The 20,920-nt window shown below is 41.8% G+C and overlaps 4 protein-coding genes and 2 pseudogenes across 4 annotated transcripts; all 6 read right to left on the bottom strand.

The window, feature by feature from the left end:
- Positions 1-102: 102 nt before the first annotated feature.
- LOC130412998 (embryonic polyadenylate-binding protein A-like) lies at positions 103-2,246 on the bottom strand. Its single transcript, XM_056737862.1, has 3 exons — positions 568-2,246; positions 375-490; positions 103-292 (listed from the first exon to the last, which is right to left on the bottom strand). Exons 1-3 carry the CDS (start codon positions 748-750, stop codon positions 175-177), a joined length of 417 nt encoding a protein of 138 aa, XP_056593840.1. The 5' UTR covers positions 751-2,246; the 3' UTR covers positions 103-174.
- A 2,386-nt stretch (positions 2,247-4,632) lies between these two features.
- LOC130413010 (polyadenylate-binding protein 1A-like) lies at positions 4,633-6,048 on the bottom strand (annotated as a pseudogene).
- A 3,046-nt stretch (positions 6,049-9,094) lies between these two features.
- Positions 9,095-10,510, bottom strand: LOC130413009 (polyadenylate-binding protein 1A-like; annotated as a pseudogene).
- Positions 10,511-12,927: 2,417 nt separating this feature from the next.
- On the bottom strand, positions 12,928-15,223 carry LOC130412915 (embryonic polyadenylate-binding protein A-like). Its single transcript, XM_056737716.1, has 5 exons — positions 14,333-15,223; positions 13,955-14,148; positions 13,762-13,877; positions 13,598-13,679; positions 12,928-13,023 (listed from the first exon to the last, which is right to left on the bottom strand). The coding sequence occupies exons 2-5, from the start codon at positions 14,135-14,137 to the stop codon at positions 12,928-12,930; spliced, it is 477 nt and encodes a 158-aa protein (XP_056593694.1). The 5' UTR covers positions 14,138-14,148; positions 14,333-15,223.
- A 1,895-nt stretch (positions 15,224-17,118) lies between these two features.
- On the bottom strand, positions 17,119-17,998 carry LOC130412997 (polyadenylate-binding protein 3-like). Its single transcript, XM_056737861.1, has 4 exons — positions 17,865-17,998; positions 17,563-17,784; positions 17,386-17,473; positions 17,119-17,265 (listed from the first exon to the last, which is right to left on the bottom strand). The coding sequence occupies exons 2-4, from the start codon at positions 17,779-17,781 to the stop codon at positions 17,141-17,143; spliced, it is 432 nt and encodes a 143-aa protein (XP_056593839.1). The 5' UTR covers positions 17,782-17,784; positions 17,865-17,998; the 3' UTR covers positions 17,119-17,140.
- Positions 17,876-20,449, bottom strand: LOC130413005 (embryonic polyadenylate-binding protein A-like). Its single transcript, XM_056737868.1, has 4 exons — positions 18,771-20,449; positions 18,579-18,694; positions 18,415-18,496; positions 17,876-18,327 (listed from the first exon to the last, which is right to left on the bottom strand). Exons 1-4 carry the CDS (start codon positions 18,951-18,953, stop codon positions 18,295-18,297), a joined length of 414 nt encoding a protein of 137 aa, XP_056593846.1. The 5' UTR covers positions 18,954-20,449; the 3' UTR covers positions 17,876-18,294.
- Between the last annotated feature and the right edge of the window lie 471 nt (positions 20,450-20,920).

Raw genomic sequence — 20,920 nt, 5'->3', positions numbered from 1 at the left:
ATCTCAATAAAACAATGAGCGTCATACCTTGGCACTGATGATGCTTCCAAAGGGTGAAAACGCTCTGTACAGCTGCTGCTCACTGAAGCTATAGGGCAGGTTACACACGTACAGACTCACCCCCTGTCGAACAGACAAGATCCAGTCAGTAACACAAGAACGCTTCAACATTCGCTAAAGATTCGTTAGGTGATCAAAGGGTTTGGATACCGGGTAGTGCCTCTCGTTGTCCTGAGCCATGACCTGCTGCTCAACATGACGCTCTTGAAAGGTTTTAAAGTGGCCAATGGACCTTTAAAACACAAACCAAACGAGCTCAACACTATTCGATTAGACAAGACAAAGTACAAGAAGTACAACTGAAATCCACTTACACTAGCTGGTCGTCCAACAACATGCCATCAAGCGCTTTGATGGCCTTCTCTGCCGCTTCAAAGGTGGCAAAGTGGACGAATCCATAACCTTTGGATCCATGTGCATCGCAGACCGCCTTGACGACCAACATGAATTCAGACATCAACACATGATCTACCTTATACAAGAAAACAATCAAACTGCAGATATTACCTTGCAGGACAGGATCTTCCCAAAAATTGAGAAGCAGTCATAAAGGCTGGCACCATCGATGCTGCTGGCCAGACCCTTGATGAAGATGTTCCCGACCCCAGTCGTCCTCAGAGTGGAATCACGCTGGGAGAACATGATCCGCATGGGTCTGCCCAGAAGATCCTGACACATCAGGCTGTCCATGGCGCTCTCAGCTGAAAGACAGAGTTGATAAGAGACAAGACCTAGCAAGTTTGTTTGTACGGCACACTTCACATAGCCTAATTTAAAGATGATTTACAGGAAACAACATCGAGGAGAAAAATACACAAGGCTGAAATTTCAAATTCAAATGTTTATTACCAAGATGTCAAGGTGAAGAACGGAGAGATAACTTACCATTGGCGTGGTTAACAAAGTTAACATAACCATACCGCAGGGATCGCCGAGTCACCCTGTCTCTGCAGACCCGCACGGACTGGATCGGACCGAACGGGCTGAACGTCTGATGGAGGACGAACTCGGACACTTCTGGATGAAGGTCCCCCACGAACAACGAGGCGATCTGATCCCTCGGTACGCCAGCTCCACAAGAGCTTCCTCCGATGAACGATGTCATCTGACCTGTGAAAATAACAACTCACGGACTGAGAATACGTTAAAAACAAGAAATGTTAAAACCAGACAAAAATATGACACTGAGTAATTCAGATGAAAATGTATTGATAAATGAATAAATTAACGAAATGAATGTATCAATAAAGTCAAGAAATGGAAAATGCAAATCTGAAGATCGCTCCGTCTCATCCAGCGGCTCGTCAAATCAATGTTTGTTGTTTGTAGAAGGTACGCTACGCGCTCGTTGCCTAGTGATCGACGTTTAAGGTGATACGCAGATGACCACGTCAACGTCATGCGTCGTTTTGTAATGGGACAAAATCGATTTCTTTTTTTAATACTAATCGCGTTTATTTAAAATAATACAAATGAGAAATAGATTTAGTAATAAATTATTAACAAATTAATACATCGCCGGAATGTGGCGTTGCTTTGTATGGAGTCCGATTAAAGTGAGGACTCTTTTGACATAAATGTTTTTTTATGGGTGACCAAAAATCACAATACTAAAATAAAACATCGTACAGTAGAAACTAAAACGATCAAATTAAAATAAAAGACCCAACTGGTCTAAAAAATAAAAAACGAGCAGCGGAACTAATACGAAGTGACGTAGGCTCAATGAACGCCTTCTCCCAAGCTGCGCGTGCCCTACAACATAACGGTATGATTAATGCATTATTTATATTCATTTATTATTCATCTAATTTATTCATTTGTAGATTTTTTATTACTGAAACCGGCTATTAGACTTTTAGTTTTTAAAGCGATTTTTAATGTTTTACGAATTAGGCCGATTTAAAATTCTACACAAAACGATGGATTTACAGATTCGTATTTCTTAACTGTTACTAATACATTTTTATTTAATTTTCAGCTTTTCCATTGCATTATTTTGTGTCGTATAAACTTATTTACGTCTGCGAGTTTAATATTTTTACAGATTCTTTTAAGATATCGTTCGAATGTCGTTTTCACATGACGTCACGTCACTGCTTTTCTGAAGCGCAAAACGCAGATGAAGAGCCGTAACTTTCGCCAGAGTACGTGTAGTGACCACTTCGTCAAAGGTTGAATGCAACTTTCATGGATGGTGTTACGTCATAGGATGACGGGCTCTATGATGTTGAACAACAAGGCAGGCTCTGGGTTTTAGTGTGTCATTGACATCAGGGAAATGGCTGTGAAGACTCTCAGTTAATCTCTTGACGCATGAATGCTGTATGTTAAAATTTAGTTGACTGTTTGGTCTTTAACTTGGTATGAATGCATTGTAAATAAAGCTGTTTAAAAGCCAAATAACATTCTTGTTTTCATTTATATCATTGTATCCTGCACAATCCTACGAAACATTTACATTCTTCAATTAACTTTCAAGGCGTCATACAAAATCCCACTAAACGTACACAAGCTTGGCTCTTAAAATTCATGTTTGCCTCTTGTTTGCTTTTTATCCAAAGTGACTTCAGGTTGCATTAAAGTTGTAGATTCTATCAACATGTGTTCCCTGAGAATCTAATTCCTGACCTTTGCAATACAAACAAATCTGAGCTACAGGAACATTTTATGAGCAATGTAAAGTGTTCGATATGGTACATACATTCATAAAAAGTAAAGTGATGTGTTTGCTGATAAAACACTTTTCTGTATCTATATTGTTTACAAAAGCAGCTTTTAAAGCTGACCCAGATCAATAAAAAGTCTATGCTTAGAAAAATTCAGACTCAAATTCATTCTTATGCTATTTTATTTACATTATGTACAGTTATTTACAATGAAAAGCTTTGACGTGTTCATCAAAGCTTCATGTTGGTCTTGTTCCGCGGGATTGTTCTGCCATAGATCCATTTGTCTGTAAAAACACAGACACGAGTGGTTACACACTAACACAAGCACAACCGTTACATTTAACGCCACATAACAACTCTGTCTGCTCAAGCACAACCTCATAGCATTGATTCACGCATTGCTATATTTTAACAGCAGAATTCCGACACTTACAATGTCTGCGTGTCGTCTGTAGATTCACGATGCTCCAGCTGGTGGGGCAGCTCAGGCTTCTGTACTCCGAACATCTATTTAATGTCGTCCAGAACCGGCGCCCCCACGTGGATGGTGACCGATGTGAAGACTCACCAAGCTGTTACAGTAGAGAGAAAGATGTGTAAGCCATTGTTTAATTCAACTCAAAGTTTGAATGATCCAACGTTTCATAAAGAGATTTCTACCTGTTGAGCTTGTGTTTTGACGGGAGCTGTTGCACCATCAGGCAGAATTTTGGGAATCTGAGATACTGCGGAAACACGAGAAAAGACAGTCGTATGAAGCAATTAAAGCTCTCCAAGAGTGTTTGTTTGTCTTATTAAATCTAAAGTGATAATCCAAGAGAAACATACACAAGTCTGATTAATAAAACGTGAAGCTACTCACAGTGAGTGATAACTTCCGTATCATCACTGGGTGCAGGCAGGGCGAGCAGTCGCATAGGACGCAAGACATCCAGCTCTGCTTGGCTTGCCTGCGCACACCAACATACATCAGTCTATTATTTGAATACTATTCCTCACTTGTTTCTGTAATCTAGAAGTGGTCGAAGTGAGATCAGATGCATGATGCGTGAGCACTGACCCGGTATTCCAGAAGCACCTGAGAGACCAGCAGGCGCTGAGGCCGAGTACGAACATCATCCCACAGGACGACAGGCATCGGTGGGCGGAGACTCTCACCTGTAGACATGGAAAGATGTACATCCTCTATAAATACTTGGGAGTGAATAATAATGTGAATACGAAGGGGCTTACGAAGCATCATTTACAGAATGAGTAAGATATGAAGAGGCTACTGACTCTGAGCGAGGTCGCACGCTGCTGTCTGTCGACTGACGGGCTGGAGCGCGAGCTGGTTTTCAGGCTGAACGTCAAGGCGTTTTTGAACCTGCCACATGCAAAAACGAAGTTCAGCTAATTACATGAATTGTTATTGCCTTTCAATCTCGAGAAACCTGTAATAGTGGCTCATCTCACTTGAGGAACAGCAGACGTAAACCGTCCAGCAGGAAGCGATTCACTGCTGCTGTCCTGCTTCTCAGCCTGGGTCTTCTGCTCATAGTGACGAGACAGAGTGACCCGCAACGCCCTGCCGGCAACCACTCGCCCGTTCATGACAGACGCGGCCGTGGTCGCATCGTTGAGGGTGGAGAAGCTGACGAATCCAAAGCCTCGGCTGCGTCCGGCCTCCATCATCAACTGAACAGAGAAAAGCACTCGTTTAAGTCTTTCACTTCGATTGTTAATTACTAATCTCAATAAAACAATGATTGTCATACCTTGGCACTGATGATGCTTCCAAAGGGTGAAAACGCTCTGTACAGCTGCTGCTCACTGAAGCTATAGGGCAGGTTACACACGTACAGACTCACCCCCTGTCGAACAGACAAGATCCAGTCAGTAACACAAGAACGCTTCAACATTCGCTAAAGATTCGTTAGGTGATCAAAGGGTTTGGATACCGGGTAGTGCCTCTCGTTGTCCTGAGCCATGACCTGCTGCTCAACATGACGCTCTTGAAAGGTTTTAAAGTGGCCAATGGACCTTTAAAACACAAACCAAACGAGCTCAACACTATTCGATTAGACAAGACAAAGTACAAGAAGTACAACTGAAATCCACTTACACTAGCTGGTCGTCCAACAACATGCCATCAAGCGCTTTGATGGCCTTCTCTGCCGCTTCAAAGGTGGCAAAGTGGACGAATCCATAACCTTTGGATCCATGTGCATCGCAGACCGCCTTGACGACCAACATGAATTCAGACATCAACACATGATCTACCTTATACAAGAAAACAATCAAACTGCAGATATTACCTTGCAGGACAGGATCTTCCCAAAAATTGAGAAGCAGTCATAAAGGCTGGCACCATCGATGCTGCTGGCCAGACCCTTGATGAAGATGTTCCCGACCCCAGTCGTCCTCAGAGTGGAATCACGCTAGGAGAACATGATCCGCATGGGTCTGCCCAGAAGATCCTGACACATCAGGCTGTCCATGGCGCTCTCAGCTGAAAGACAGAGTTGATAAGAGACAAGACCTAGCAAGTTTGTTTGTACGGCACACTTCACATAGCCTAATTTAAAGATGATTTACAGGAAACAACATCGAGGAGAAAAATACACAAGGCTGAAATTTCAAATTCAAATGTTTATTACCAAGATGTCAAGGTGAAGAACGGAGAGATAACTTACCATTGGCGTGGTTAACAAAGTTAACATAACCATACCGCAGGGATCGCCGAGTCACCCTGTCTCTGCAGACCCGCACGGACTGGATCGGACCGAACGGGCTGAACGTCTGATGGAGGACGAACTCGGACACTTCTGGATGAAGGTCCCCCACGAACAACGAGGCGATCTGATCCCTCGGTACGCCAGCTCCACAAGAGCTTCCTCCGATGAACGATGTCATCTGACCTGTGAAAATAACAACTCACGGACTGAGAATACGTTAAAAACAAGAAATGTTAAAACCAGACAAAAATATGACACTGAGTAATTCAGATGAAAATGTATCGATAAATGAATAAATTAACGAAATGAATGAATCAATAAAGTCAAGAAATGGAAAATGCAAATCTGAAGATCGCTCCGTCTCATCCAGCGGCTCGTCAAATCAATGTTTGTTGTTTGTAGAAGGTACGCTACGCGCTCGTTGCCTAGTGATCGACGTTTAAGGTGATACGCAGATGACCACGTCAACGTCATGCGTCGTTTTGTAATGGGACAAAATCGATTTCTTTTTTTAATACTAATCGCGTTTATTTAAAATAATACAAATGAGAAATAGATTTAGTAATAAATTATTAACAAATTAATACATCGCCGGAATGTGGCGTTGCTTTGTATGTAGTCCGATTAAAGTGAGGACTCTTTTGACATAAATGTTTTTTTATGGGTGACCAAAAATCACAATACTAAAATAAAACATCGTACAGTAGAAACTAAAACGATCAAATTAAAATAAAAGACCCAACTGGTCTAAAAAATAAAAAACGAGCAGCGGAACTAATACGAAGTGACGTAGGCTCAATGAACGCCTTCTCCCAAGCTGCGCGTGCCCTACAACATAACGGTATGATTAATGCATTATTTATATTCATTTATTATTCATCTAATTTATTCATTTGTAGATTTTTTATTACTGAAACCGGCTATTAGACTTTTAGTTTTTAAAGCGATTTTTAATGTTTTACGAATTAGGCCGATTTAAAATTCTACACAAAACGATGGATTTACAGATTCGTATTTCTTAACTGTTACTAATACATTTTTATTTAATTTTCAGCTTTTCCATTGCATTATTTTGTGTCGTATAAACTTATTTACGTCTGCGAGTTTAATATTTTTACAGATTCTTTTAAGATATCGTTCGAATGTCGTTTTCACATGACGTCACGTCACTGCTTTTCTGAAGCGCAAAACGCAGATGAAGAGCCGTAACTTTCGCCAGAGTACGTGTAGTGACCACTTCGTCAAAGGTTGAATGCAACTTTCATGGATGGTGTTACGTCATAGGATGACGGGCTCTATGATGTTGAACAACAAGGCAGGCTCTGGGTTTTAGTGTGTCATTGACATCAGGGAAATGGCTGTGAAGACTCTCAGTTAATCTCTTGACGCATGAATGCTGTATGTTAAAATTTAGTTGACTGTTTGGTCTTTAACTTGGTATGAATGCATTGTAAATAAAGCTGTTTAAAAGCCAAATAACATTCTTGTTTTCATTTATATCATTGTATCCTGCACAATCCTACGAAACATTTACATTCTTCAATTAACTTTCAAGGCGTCATACAAAATCCCACTAAACGTACACAAGCTTGGCTCTTAAAATTCATGTTTGCCTCTTGTTTGCTTTTTATCCAAAGTGACTTCAGGTTGCATTAAAGTTGTAGATTCTATCAACATGTGTTCCCTGAGAATCTAATTCCTGACCTTTGCAATACAAACAAATCTGAGCTACAGGAACATTTTATGAGCAATGTAAAGTGTTCGATATGGTACATACATTCATAAAAAGTAAAGTGATGTGTTTGCTGATAAAACACTTTTCTGTATCTATATTGTTTACAAAAGCAGCTTTTAAAGCTGACCCAGATCAATAAAAAGTCTATGCTTAGAAAAATTCAGACTCAAATTCATTCTTATGCTATTTTATTTACATTATGTACAGTTATTTACAATGAAAAGCTTTGACGTGTTCATCAAGGCTTCATGTTGGTCTTGTTCCGCGGGATTGTTCTGCCATAGATCCATTTGTCTGTAAAAACACAGACACGAGTGGTTACACACTAACACAAGCACAACCGTTACATTTAACGCCACATAACAACTCTGTCTGCTCAAGCACAACCTCATAGCATTGATTCACGCATTGCTATATTTTAACAGCAGAATTCCGACACTTACAATGTCTGCGTGTCGTCTGTAGATTCACGATGCTCCAGCTGGTGGGGCAGCTCAGGCTTCTGTACTCCGAACATCTATTTAATGTCGTCCAGAACCGGCGCCCCCACGTGGATGGTGACCGATGTGAAGACTCACCAAGCTGTTACAGTAGAGAGAAAGATGTGTAAGCCATTGTTTAATTCAACTCAAAGTTTGAATGATCCAACGTTTCATAAAGAGATTTCTACCTGTTGAGCTTGTGTTTTGACGGGAGCTGTTGCACCATCAGGCAGAATTTTGGGAATCTGAGATACTGCGGAAACACGAGAAAAGACAGTCGTATGAAGCAATTAAAGCTCTCCAAGAGTGTTTGTTTGTCTTATTAAATCTAAAGTGATAATCCAAGAGAAACATACACAAGTCTGATTAATAAAACGTGAAGCTACTCACAGTGAGTGATAACTTCCGTATCATCACTGGGTGCAGGCAGGGCGAGCAGTCGCATAGGACGCAAGACATCCAGCTCTGCTTGGCTTGCCTGCGCACACCAACATACATCAGTCTATTATTTGAATACTATTCCTCACTTGTTTCTGTAATCTAGAAGTGGTCGAAGTGAGATCAGATGCATGATGCGTGAGCACTGACCCGGTATTCCAGAAGCACCTGAGAGACCAGCAGGCGCTGAGGCCGAGTACGAACATCATCCCACAGGACGACAGGCATCGGTGGGCGGAGACTCTCACCTGTAGACATGGAAAGATGTACATCCTCTATAAATACTTGGGAGTGAATAATAATGTGAATACGAAGGGGCTTACGAAGCATCATTTACAGAATGAGTAAGATATGAAGAGGCTACTGACTCTGAGCGAGGTCGCACGCTGCTGTCTGTCGACTGACGGGCTGGAGCGCGAGCTGGTTTTCAGGCTGAACGTCAAGGCGTTTTTGAACCTGCCACATGCAAAAACGAAGTTCAGCTAATTACATGAATTGTTATTGCCTTTCAATCTCGAGAAACCTGTAATAGTGGCTCATCTCACTTGAGGAACAGCAGACGTAAACCGTCCAGCAGGAAGCGATTCACTGCTGCTGTCCTGCTTCTCAGCCTGGGTCTTCTGCTCATAGTGACGAGACAGAGTGACCCGCAACGCCCTGCCGGCAACCACTCGCCCGTTCATGACAGACGCGGCCGTGGTCGCATCGTTGAGGGTGGAGAAGCTGACGAATCCAAAGCCTCGGCTGCGTCCGGCCTCCATCATCAACTGAACAGAGAAAAGCACTCGTTTAAGTCTTTCACTTCGATTGTTAATTACTAATCTCAATAAAACAATGATTGTCATACCTTGGCACTGATGATGCTTCCAAAGGGTGAAAACGCTCTGTACAGCTGCTGCTCACTGAAGCTATAGGGCAGGTTACACACGTACAGACTCACCCCCTGTCGAACAGACAAGATCCAGTCAGTAACACAAGAACGCTTCAACATTCGCTAAAGATTCGTTAGGTGATCAAAGGGTTTGGATACCGGGTAGTGCCTCTCGTTGTCCTGAGCCATGACCTGCTGCTCAACATGACGCTCTTGAAAGGTTTTAAAGTGGCCAATGGACCTTTAAAACACAAACCAAACGAGCTCAACACTATTCGATTAGACAAGACAAAGTACAAGAAGTACAACTGAAATCCACTTACACTAGCTGGTCGTCCAACAACATGCCATCAAGCGCTTTGATGGCCTTCTCTGCCGCTTCAAAGGTGGCAAAGTGGACGAATCCATAACCTTTGGATCCATGTGCATCGCAGACCGCCTTGACGACCAACATGAATTCAGACATCAACACATGATCTACCTTATACAAGAAAACAATCAAACTGCAGATATTACCTTGCAGGACAGGATCTTCCCAAAAATTGAGAAGCAGTCATAAAGGCTGGCACCATCGATGCTGCTGGCCAGACCCTTGATGAAGATGTTCCCGACCCCAGTCGTCCTCAGAGTGGAATCACGCTAGGAGAACATGATCCGCATGGGTCTGCCCAGAAGATCCTGACACATCAGGCTGTCCATGGCGCTCTCAGCTGAAAGACAGAGTTGATAAGAGACAAGACCTAGCAAGTTTGTTTGTACGGCACACTTCACATAGCCTAATTTAAAGATGATTTACAGGAAACAACATCGAGGAGAAAAATACACAAGGCTGAAATTTCAAATTCAAATGTTTATTACCAAGATGTCAAGGTGAAGAACGGAGAGATAACTTACCATTGGCGTGGTTAACAAAGTTAACATAACCATACCGCAGGGATCGCCGAGTCACCCTGTCTCTGCAGACCCGCACGGACTGGATCGGACCGAACGGGCTGAACGTCTGATGGAGGACGAACTCGGACACTTCTGGATGAAGGTCCCCCACGAACAACGAGGCGATCTGATCCCTCGGTACGCCAGCTCCACAAGAGCTTCCTCCGATGAACGATGTCATCTGACCTGTGAAAATAACAACTCACGGACTGAGAATACGTTAAAAACAAGAAATGTTAAAACCAGACAAAAATATGACACTGAGTAATTCAGATGAAAATGTATCGATAAATGAATAAATTAACGAAATGAATGAATCAATAAAGTCAAGAAATGGAAAATGCAAATCTGAAGATCGCTCCGTCTCATCCAGCGGCTCGTCAAATCAATGTTTGTTGTTTGTAGAAGGTACGCTACGCGCTCGTTGCCTAGTGATCGACGTTTAAGGTGATACGCAGATGACCACGTCAACGTCATGCGTCGTTTTGTAATGGGACAAAATCGATTTCTTTTTTTAATACTAATCGCGTTTATTTAAAATAATACAAATGAGAAATAGATTTAGTAATAAATTATTAACAAATTAATACATCGCCGGAATGTGGCGTTGCTTTGTATGTAGTCCGATTAAAGTGAGGACTCTTTTGACATAAATGTTTTTTTATGGGTGACCAAAAATCACAATACTAAAATAAAACATCGTACAGTAGAAACTAAAACGATCAAATTAAAATAAAAGACCCAACTGGTCTAAAAAATAAAAAACGAGCAGCGGAACTAATACGAAGTGACGTAGGCTCAATGAACGCCTTCTCCCAAGCTGCGCGTGCCCTACAACATAACGGTATGATTAATGCATTATTTATATTCATTTATTATTCATCTAATTTATTCATTTGTAGATTTTTTATTACTGAAACCGGCTATTAGACTTTTAGTTTTTAAAGCGATTTTTAATGTTTTACGAATTAGGCCGATTTAAAATTCTACACAAAACGATGGATTTACAGATTCGTATTTCTTAACTGTTACTAATACATTTTTATTTAATTTTCAGCTTTTCCATTGCATTATTTTGTGTCGTATAAACTTATTTACGTCTGCGAGTTTAATATTTTTACAGATTCTTTTAAGATATCGTTCGAATGTCGTTTTCACATGACGTCACGTCACTGCTTTTCTGAAGCGCAAAACGCAGATGAAGAGCCGTAACTTTCGCCAGAGTACGTGTAGTGACCACTTCGTCAAAGGTTGAATGCAACTTTCATGGATGGTGTTACGTCATAGGATGACGGGCTCTATGATGTTGAACAACAAGGCAGGCTCTGGGTTTTAGTGTGTCATTGACATCAGGGAAATGGCTGTGAAGACTCTCAGTTAATCTCTTGACGCATGAATGCTGTATGTTAAAATTTAGTTGACTGTTTGGTCTTTAACTTGGTATGAATGCATTGTAAATAAAGCTGTTTAAAAGCCAAATAACATTCTTGTTTTCATTTATATCATTGTATCCTGCACAATCCTACGAAACATTTACATTCTTCAATTAACTTTCAAGGCGTCATACAAAATCCCACTAAACGTACACAAGCTTGGCTCTTAAAATTCATGTTTGCCTCTTGTTTGCTTTTTATCCAAAGTGACTTCAGGTTGCATTAAAGTTGTAGATTCTATCAACATGTGTTCCCTGAGAATCTAATTCCTGACCTTTGCAATACAAACAAATCTGAGCTACAGGAACATTTTATGAGCAATGTAAAGTGTTCGATATGGTACATACATTCATAAAAAGTAAAGTGATGTGTTTGCTGATAAAACACTTTTCTGTATCTATATTGTTTACAAAAGCAGCTTTTAAAGCTGACCCAGATCAATAAAAAGTCTATGCTTAGAAAAATTCAGACTCAAATTCATTCTTATGCTATTTTATTTACATTATGTACAGTTATTTACAATGAAAAGCTTTGACGTGTTCATCAAGGCTTCATGTTGGTCTTGTTCCGCGGGATTGTTCTGCCATAGATCCATTTGTCTGTAAAAACACAGACACGAGTGGTTACACACTAACACAAGCACAACCGTTACATTTAACGCCACATAACAACTCTGTCTGCTCAAGCACAACCTCATAGCATTGATTCACGCATTGCTATATTTTAACAGCAGAATTCCGACACTTACAATGTCTGCGTGTCGTCTGTAGATTCACGATGCTCCAGCTGGTGGGGCAGCTCAGGCTTCTGTACTCCGAACATCTATTTAATGTCGTCCAGAACCGGCGCCCCCACGTGGATGGTGACCGATGTGAAGACTCACCAAGCTGTTACAGTAGAGAGAAAGATGTGTAAGCCATTGTTTAATTCAACTCAAAGTTTGAATGATCCAAAGTTTCATAAAGAGATTTCTACCTGTTGAGCTTGTGTTTTGACGGGAGCTGTTGCACCATCAGGCAGAATTTTGGGAATCTGAGATACTGCGGGAAACAAGAGAAAAGACAGTCGTATGAAGCAATTAAAGCTCTCCAAGAGTGTTTGTTTGTCTTATTAAATCTAAAGTGATAATCCAAGAGAAACATACACAAGTCTGATTAATAAAACGTGAAGCTACTCACAGTGAGTGATAACTTCCGTATCATCACTGGGTGCAGGCAGGGCGAGCAGTCGCATAGGACGCAAGACATCCAGCTCTGCTTGGCTTGCCTGCGCACACCAACATACATCAGTCTATTATTTGAATACTATTCCTCACTTGTTTCTGTAATCTAGAAGTGGTCGAAGTGAGATCAGATGCATGATGCGTGAGCACTGACCCGGTATTCCAGAAGCACCTGAGAGACCAGCAGGCGCTGAGGCCGAGTACGAACATCATCCCACAGGACGACAGGCATCGGTGGGCGGAGACTCTCACCTGTAGACATGGAAAGATGTACATCCTCTATAAATACTTGGGAGTGAATAATAATGTGAATACGAAGGGGCTGACGAAGCATCATTTACAGAATGAGTAAGATATGAAGAGGCTACTGACTCTGAGCGAGGTCGCACGCTGCTGTCTGTCGACTGACGGGCTGGAGCGCGAGCTGGTTTTCAGGCTGAACGTCAAGGCGTTTTTGAACCTGCCACATGCAAAAACGAAGTTCAGCTAATTACATGAATTGTTATTGCCTTTCAATCTCGAGAAACCTGTAATAGTGGCTCATCTCACTTGAGGAACAGCAGACGTAAACCGTCCAGCAGGAAGCGATTCACTGCTGCTGTCCTGCTTCTCAGCCTGGGTCTTCTGCTCATTGTGACGAGACAGAGTGACCCGCAACGCCCTGCCGGCAACCACTCGCCCGTTCATGACAGACGCGGCAGTGGTCGCATCGTTGAGGGTGGAGAAGCTGACGAATCCAAAGCCTCGGCTGCGTCCGGCCTCCATCATCAACTGAACAGAGAAAAGCACTCGTTTAAGTCTTTCACTTCGATTGTTAATTACTAATCTCAATAAAACAATGAGCGTCATACCTTGGCACTGATGATGCTTCCAAAGGGTGAAAACGCTCTGTACAGCTGCTGCTCACTGAAGCTATAGGGCAGGTTACACACGTACAGACTCACCCCCTGTCGAACAGACAAGATCCAGTCAGTAACACAAGAACGCTTCAACATTCGCTAAAGATTCGTTAGGTGATCAAAGGGTTTGGATACCGGGTAGTGCCTCTCGTTGTCCTGAGCCATGACCTGCTGCTCAACATGACGCTCTTGAAAGGTTTTAAAGTGGCCAATGGACCTTTAAAACACAAACCAAACGAGCTCAACACTATTCGATTAGACAAGACAAAGTACAAGAAGTACAACTGAAATCCACTTACACTAGCTGGTCGTCCAACAACATGCCATCAAGCGCTTTGATGGCCTTCTCTGCCGCTTCAAAGGTGGCAAAGTGGACGAATCCATAACCTTTGGATCCATGTGCATCGCAGACCGCCTTGACGACCAACATGAATTCAGACATCAACACATGATCTACCTTATACAAGAAAACAATCAAACTGCAGATATTACCTTGCAGGACAGGATCTTCCCAAAAATTGAGAAGCAGTCATAAAGGCTGGCACCATCGATGCTGCTGGCCAGACCCTTGATGAAGATGTTCCCGACCCCAGTCGTCCTCAGAGTGGAATCACGCTGGGAGAACATGATCCGCATGGGTCTGCCCAGAAGATCCTGACACATCAGGCTGTCCATGGCGCTCTCAGCTGAAAGACAGAGTTGATAAGAGACAAGACCTAGCAAGTTTGTTTGTACGGCACACTTCACATAGCCTAATTTAAAGATGATTTACAGGAAACAACATCGAGGAGAAAAATACACAAGGCTGAAATTTCAAATTCAAATGTTTATTACCAAGATGTCAAGGTGAAGAACGGAGAGATAACTTACCATTGGCGTAACATAACCATACCGCAGGGATCGCCGAGTCACCCTGTCTCTGCAGACCCGCACGGACTGGATCGGACCGAACGGGCTGAACGTCTGATGGAGGACGAACTCGGACACTTCTGGAAGAAGGTCCCCCACGAACAACGAGGCGATTTGATCCCTCGGTACGCCAGCTCCACAAGAGCTTCCTCCGATGAACGATGTCATCTGACCTGTGAAAATAACAACTCACGGACTGAGAATACGTTAAAAACAAGAAATGTTAAAACCAGACAAAAATATGACACTGAGTAATTCAGATGAAAATGTATTGATAAATGAATAAATTAACGAAATGAATATATCAATAAAGTCAAGAAATGGAAAATGCAAATCTGAAGATCGCTCCGTCTCATCCAGCGGCTCGTCAAATCAATGTTTGTTGTTTGTAGAAGGTACGCTACGCGCTCGTTGCCTAGTGATCGACGTTTAAGGTGATACGCAGATGACCACGTCAACGTCATGCGTCGTTTTGTAATGGGACAAAATCGATTTCTTTTTTTAATACTAATCGCGTTTATTTAAAATAATACAAATGAGAAATAGATTTAGTAATAAATTATTAACAAATTAATACATCGCCGGAATGTGGCGTTGCTTTGTATGGAGTCCGATTAAAGTGAGGACTCTTTTGACATAAATGTTTTTTTATGGGTGACCAAAAATCACAATACTAAAATAAAACATCGTACAGTAGAAACTAAAACGATCAAATTAAAATAAAAGACCCAACTGGTCTAAAAAATAAAAAACGAGCAGCGGAACTAATACGAAGTGACGTAGGCTCAATGAACGCCTTCTCCCAAGCTGCGCGTGCCCTACAACATAACGGTATGATTAATGCATTATTTATATTCATTTATTATTCATCTAATTTATTAATTTGTAGATTTTTTATTACTGAAACCGGCTATTAGACTTTTAGTTTTTAAAGCGATTTTTAATGTTTTACGAATTAGGCCGATTTAAAATTCTACACAAAACGATGGATTTACAGATTCGTATTTCTTAACTGTTACTAATACATTTTTATTTAATTTTCAGCTTTTACATTGCATAATTTTGTGTCGTATAAACTTATTTACGTCTGCGAGTTTAATATTTTTACAGATTCTTTTAAGATATCGTTCGAATGTCGTTTTCACATGACGTCACGTCACTGCTTTTCTGAAGCGCAAAACGCAGATGAAGAGCCGTAACTTTCGCCAGAGTACGTGTAGTGACCACTTCGTCAAAGGTTGAATGCAACTTTCATGGATGGTGTTACGTCATAGGATGACGGGCTCTATGATGTTGAACAACAAGGCAGGCTCTGGGTTTTAGTGTGTCATTGACATCAGGGAAATGGCTGTGAAGACTCTCAGTTAATCTCTTGACGCATGATTGCTGTATGTTAAAATTTAGTTGACTGTTTGGTCTTTAACTTGGTATGAATGCATTGTAAATAAAGCTGTTTAAAAGCCAAATAACATTCTTGTTTTCATTTATATCATTGTATCCTGCACAATCCTACGGAACATTTACATTCTTCAATTAACTTTCAAGGCGTCATACAAAATCCCACTAAACGTACACAAGCTTGGCTCTTAAAATTCATGTTTGCCTCTTGTTTGCTTTTTATCCAAAGTGACTTCAGGTTGCATTAAAGTTGTAGATTCTATCAACATGTGTTCCCTGAGAATCTAATTCCTGACCTTTGCAATACAAACAAATCTGAGCTACAGGAACATTTTATGAGCAATGTAAAGTGTTCGATATGGTACATACATTCATCAAAAAGTAAAGTGATGTGTTTGCTGATAAAACACTTTTCTGTATCTATATTGTTTACAAAAGCAGCTTTTAAAGCTGACCCAGATCAATAAAAAGTCTATGCTTAGAAAAATTCAGACTCAAATTCATTCTTATGCTATTTTATTTACATTATGTACAGTTATTTACAATGAAAAGCTTTGACGTGTTCATCAAGGCTTCATGTTGGTCTTGTTCCGCGGGATTGTTCTGCCATAGATCCATTTGTCTGTAAAAACACAGACACGAGTGGTTACACACTAACACAAGCACAACCGTTACATTTAACGCCACATAACAACTCTGTCTGCTCAAGCACAACCTCATAGCATTGATTCACGCATTGCTATATTTTAACAGCAGAATTCCGACACTTACAATGTCTGCGTGTCGTCTGTAGATTCACGATGCTCCAGCTGGTGGGGCAGCTCAGGCTTCTGTACTCCGAACATCTGTTTAATGTCGTCCAGAACCGGCGCCCCCACGTGGATGGTGACCGATGTGAAGACTCACCAAGCTGTTACAGTAGAGAGAAAGATGTGTAAGCCATTGTTTAATTCAACTCAAAGTTTGAATGATCCAACGTTTCATAAAGAGATTTCTACCTGTTGAGCTTGTGTTTTGACGGGAGCTGTTGCACCATCAGGCAGAATTTTGGGAATCTGAGATACTGCGGAAACACGAGAAAAGACAGTCGTATGAAGCAATTAAAGCTCTCCAAGAGTGTTTGTTTGTCTTATTAAATCTAAAGTGATAATCCAAGAGAAACATACACAAGTCTGATTAATAAAACGTGAAGCTACTCACAGTGAGTGATAACTTCCGTATCATCACTGGGTGCAGGCAGGGCGAGCAGTCGCATAGGACGCAAGACATCCAGCTCTGCTTGGCTTGCCTGCGCACACCAACATACATCAGTCTATTATTTGAATACTATTCCTCACTTGTTTCTGTAATCTAGAAGTGGTCGAAGTGAGATCAGATGCATGATGCGTGAGCACTGACCCGGTATTCCAGAAGCACCTGAGAGACCAGCAGGCGCTGAGGCCGAGTACGAACATCATCCCACAGGACGACAGGCATCGGTGGGCGGAGACTCTCACCTGTAGACATGGAAAGATGTACATCCTCTATAAATACTTGGGAGTGAATAATAATGTGAATACGTAGGGGCTGACGAAGCATCATTTACAGAATGAGTAAGATATGAAGAGGCTACTGACTCTGAGCGAGGTCGCACGCTGCTGTCTGTCGACTGACGGGCTGGAGCGCGAGCTGGTTTTCAGGCTGAACGTCAAGGCGTTTTTGAACCTGCCACATGCAAAAACGAAGTTCAGCTAATTACATGAATTGTTATTGCCTTTCAATCTCGAGAAACCTGTAATAGTGGCTCATCTCACTTGAGGAACAGCAGACGTAAACCGTCCAGCAGGAAGCGATTCACTGCTGCTGTCCTGCTTCTCAGCCTGGGTCTTCTGCTCATAGTGACGAGACAGAGTGACCCGCAACGCCCTGCCGGCAACCACTCGCCCGTTCATGACAGACGCGGCCGTGGTCGCATCGTTGAGGGTGGAGAAGCTGACGAATCCAAAGCCTCGGCTGCGTCCGGCCTCCATCATCAACTGAACAGAGAAAAGCACTCGTTTAAGTCTTTCACTTCGATTGTTAATTACTAATCTCAATAAAACAATGAGCGTCATACCTTGGCACTGATGATGCTTCCAAAGGGTGAAAACGCTCTGTACAGCTGCTGCTCACTGAAGCTATAGGGCAGGTGTGACGGGGTACGAGACACGGCAGACACAGAGCAACGGTGCAAGCAACCCCAGCGGGGAATTTATTAAACAACTTAAAATATACTGTCCCACAAGGTAACATCCTGGGTGCTCTTAAATCATAATTGGCCAGTCCGTGCTCGTGTATGAAGGTCCTCGTCCCTGCTTCCCTCGCTGTCCTTCCGTTTTCCATTCCGGGGCAAATGGTGACAGCGGTGTTGTCTCTCGACCCAGGACCTCGAGTGATCTTCGCACGCGGCCTTTATGCCCGGCAGCTAATCCAGCGCAGGTGTAGCGCAATCAGCGCTAGCTGCCGGGCTGTTGCCCAGGTGACGCTGATCCCAAGTCAGCTCCGCGTCACAGCAGGTTACACACGTACAGACTCACCCCCTGTCGAACAGACAAGATCCAGTCAGTAACACAAGAACGCTTCAACATTCGCTAAAGATTCGTTAGGTGATCAAAGGGTTTGGATACCGGGTAGTGCCTCTCGTTGTCCTGAGCCATGACCTGCTGCTCAACATGACGCTCTTGAAAGGTTTTAAAGTGGCCAATGGACCTTTAAAACACAAACCAAACGAGCTCGACACTATTCGATTAGACAAGACAAAGTACAAGAAGTACAACTGAAATCCACTTACACTAGCTGGTCGTCCAACAACATGCCATCAAGCGCTTTGATGGCCTTCTCTGCCGCTTCAAAGGTGGCAAAGTGGACGAATCCATAACCTTTGGATCCATGTGCATCGCAGACCGCCTTGACGACCGACATGAATTCAGACATCAACACATGATCTACCTTATACAAGAAAACAATCAACTGCGGATATTACCTTGCAGGACAGGATCTTCCCAAAAATTGAGAAGCAGTCATAAAGGCTGGCACCATCGATGCTGCTGGCCAGACCCTTGATGAAGATGTTCCCGACCCCAGTCGTCCTCAGAGTGGAATCACGCTGGGAGAACATGATCCGCATGGGTCTGCCCAGAAGATCCTGACACATCAGGCTGTCCATGGCGCTCTCAGCTGAAAGACAGAGTTGATAAGAGACAAGACCTAGCAAGTTTGTTTGTACGGCACACTTCACATAGCCTAATTTAAAGATGATTTACAGGAAACAACATCGAGGAGAAAAATACACAAGGCTGAAATTTCAAATTCAAATGTTTATTACCAAGATGTCAAGGTGAAGAACGGAGAGATAACTTACCATTGGCGTGGTTAACAAAGTTAACATAACCATACCGCAGGGATCGCCGAGTCACCCTGTCTCTGCAGACCCGCACGGACTGGATCGGACCGAACGGGCTGAACGTCTGATGGAGGACGAACTCGGACACTTCTGGATGAAGGTCCCCCACGAACAACGAGGCGATCTGATCCCTCGGTACGCCAGCTCCACAAGAGCTTCCTCCGATGAACGATGTCATCTGACCTGTGAAAATAACAACTCACGGACTGAGAATACGTTAAAAACAAGAAATGTTAAAACCAGACAAAAATATGACACTGAGTAATTCAGATGAAAATGTATTGATAAATGAATAAATTAACGAAATGAATGTATCAATAAAGTCAAGAAATGGAAAATGCAAATCTGAAGATCGCTCAGTCTCATCCAGCGGCTCGTCAAATCAATGTTTGTTGTTTGTAGAAGGTACGCTACGCGCTCGTTGCCTAGTGATCGACGTTTAAGGTGATACGCAGATGACCACGTCAACGTCATGCGTCGTTTTGTAATGGGACAAAATCGATTTCTTTTTTTAATACTAATCGCGTTTATTTAAAATAATACAAATGAGAAATAGATTTAGTAATAAATTATTAACAAATTAATACATCGCCGGAATGTGGCGTTGCTTTGTATGGAGTCCGATTAAAGTGAGGACTCTTTTGACATAAATGTTTTTTTATGGGTGACCAAAAATCACAATACTAAAATAAAACATCGTACAGTAGAAACTAAAACGATCAAATTAAAATAAAAGACCCAACTGGTCTAAAAAATAAAAAACGAGCAGCGGAACTAATACGAAGTGACGTAGGCTCAATGAACGCCTTCTCCCAAGCTGCGCGTGCCCTACAACATAACGGTATGATTAATGCATTATTTATATTCATTTATTATTCATCTAATTTATTCATTTGTAGATTTTTTATTACTGAAACCGGCTATTAGACTTTTAGTTTTTAAAGCGATTTTTAATGTTTTACGAATTAGGCCGATTTAAAATTCTACACAAAACGATGGATTTACAGATTCGTATTTCTTAACTGTTACTAATACATTTTTATTTAATTTTCAGCTTTTCCATTGCATTATTTTGTGTCGTATAAACTTATTTACGTCTGCGAGTTTAATATTTTTACAGATTCTTTTAAGATATCGTTCGAATGTCGTTTTCACATGACGTCACGTCACTGCTTTTCTGAAGCGCAAAACGCAGATGAAGAGCCGTAACTTTCGCCAGAGTACGTGTAGTGACCACTTCGTCAAAGGTTGAATGCAACTTTCATGGATGGTGTTACGTCATAGGATGACGGGCTCTATGATGTTGAACAACAAGGCAGGCTCTGGGTTTTAGTGTGTCATTGACATCAGGGAAATGGCTGTGAAGACTCTCAGTTAATCTCTTGACGCATGAATGCTGTATGTTAAAATTTAGTTGACTGTTTGGTCTTTAACTTGGTATGAATGCATTGTAAATAAAGCTGTTTAAAAGCCAAATAACATTCTTGTTTTCATTTATATCATTGTATCCTGCACAATCCTACGGAACATTTACATTCTTCAATTAACTTTCAAGGCGTCATACAAAATCCCACTAAACGTACACAAGCTTGGCTCTTAAAATTCATGTTTGCCTCTTGTTTGCTTTTTATCCAAAGTGACTTCAGGTTGCATTAAAGTTGTAGATTCTATCAACATGTGTTCCCTGAGAATCTAATTCCTGACCTTTGCAATACAAACAAATCTGAGCT

Source organism: Triplophysa dalaica, chromosome 23, assembly GCF_015846415.1.
Source record: "Triplophysa dalaica isolate WHDGS20190420 chromosome 23, ASM1584641v1, whole genome shotgun sequence".
Taxonomy (NCBI): Eukaryota; Metazoa; Chordata; class Actinopteri; order Cypriniformes; family Nemacheilidae; genus Triplophysa; species Triplophysa dalaica.
This window is presented reverse-complemented; position numbering and strand designations above follow the sequence as displayed.

Coding starts and splice junctions, on each gene's coding strand:
- LOC130412998 (XM_056737862.1), bottom strand. CDS start 750: ATGGACAGCCTGATGTGTCAGGATCTTCTGGGCAGACCCATGCGGATC. Junction 491..567: donor GGAAGATCCTGTCCTGCAAG/GTAATATCTGCA, acceptor TTGGTCGTCAAG/GCGGTCTGCGATGCACATGG. Junction 293..374: donor TTGTTGGACGACCAGCTAGT/GTAAGTGGATTT, acceptor TGTGTTTTAAAG/GTCCATTGGCCACTTTAAAA.
- LOC130412915 (XM_056737716.1), bottom strand. CDS start 14,137: ATGGACAGCCTGATGTGTCAGGATCTTCTGGGCAGACCCATGCGGATC. Junction 13,878..13,954: donor GGAAGATCCTGTCCTGCAAG/GTAATATCTGCA, acceptor TTGGTCGTCAAG/GCGGTCTGCGATGCACATGG. Junction 13,024..13,597: donor ACAACGAGAGGCACTACCCG/GTATCCAAACCC, acceptor TGCATGTGGCAG/GTTCAAAAACGCCTTGACGT.
- LOC130412997 (XM_056737861.1), bottom strand. CDS start 17,781: ATGATGGAGGCCGGACGCAGCCGAGGCTTTGGATTCGTCAGCTTCTCC. Junction 17,474..17,562: donor TTACGTCTGCTGTTCCTCAA/GTGAGATGAGCC, acceptor TGCATGTGGCAG/GTTCAAAAACGCCTTGACGT. Junction 17,266..17,385: donor AGCGTGCGACCTCGCTCAGA/GTCAGTAGCCTC, acceptor CCATGTCTACAG/GTGAGAGTCTCCGCCCACCG.
- LOC130413005 (XM_056737868.1), bottom strand. CDS start 18,953: ATGGACAGCCTGATGTGTCAGGATCTTCTGGGCAGACCCATGCGGATC. Junction 18,695..18,770: donor GGAAGATCCTGTCCTGCAAG/GTAATATCCGCA, acceptor TCGGTCGTCAAG/GCGGTCTGCGATGCACATGG. Junction 18,497..18,578: donor TTGTTGGACGACCAGCTAGT/GTAAGTGGATTT, acceptor TGTGTTTTAAAG/GTCCATTGGCCACTTTAAAA.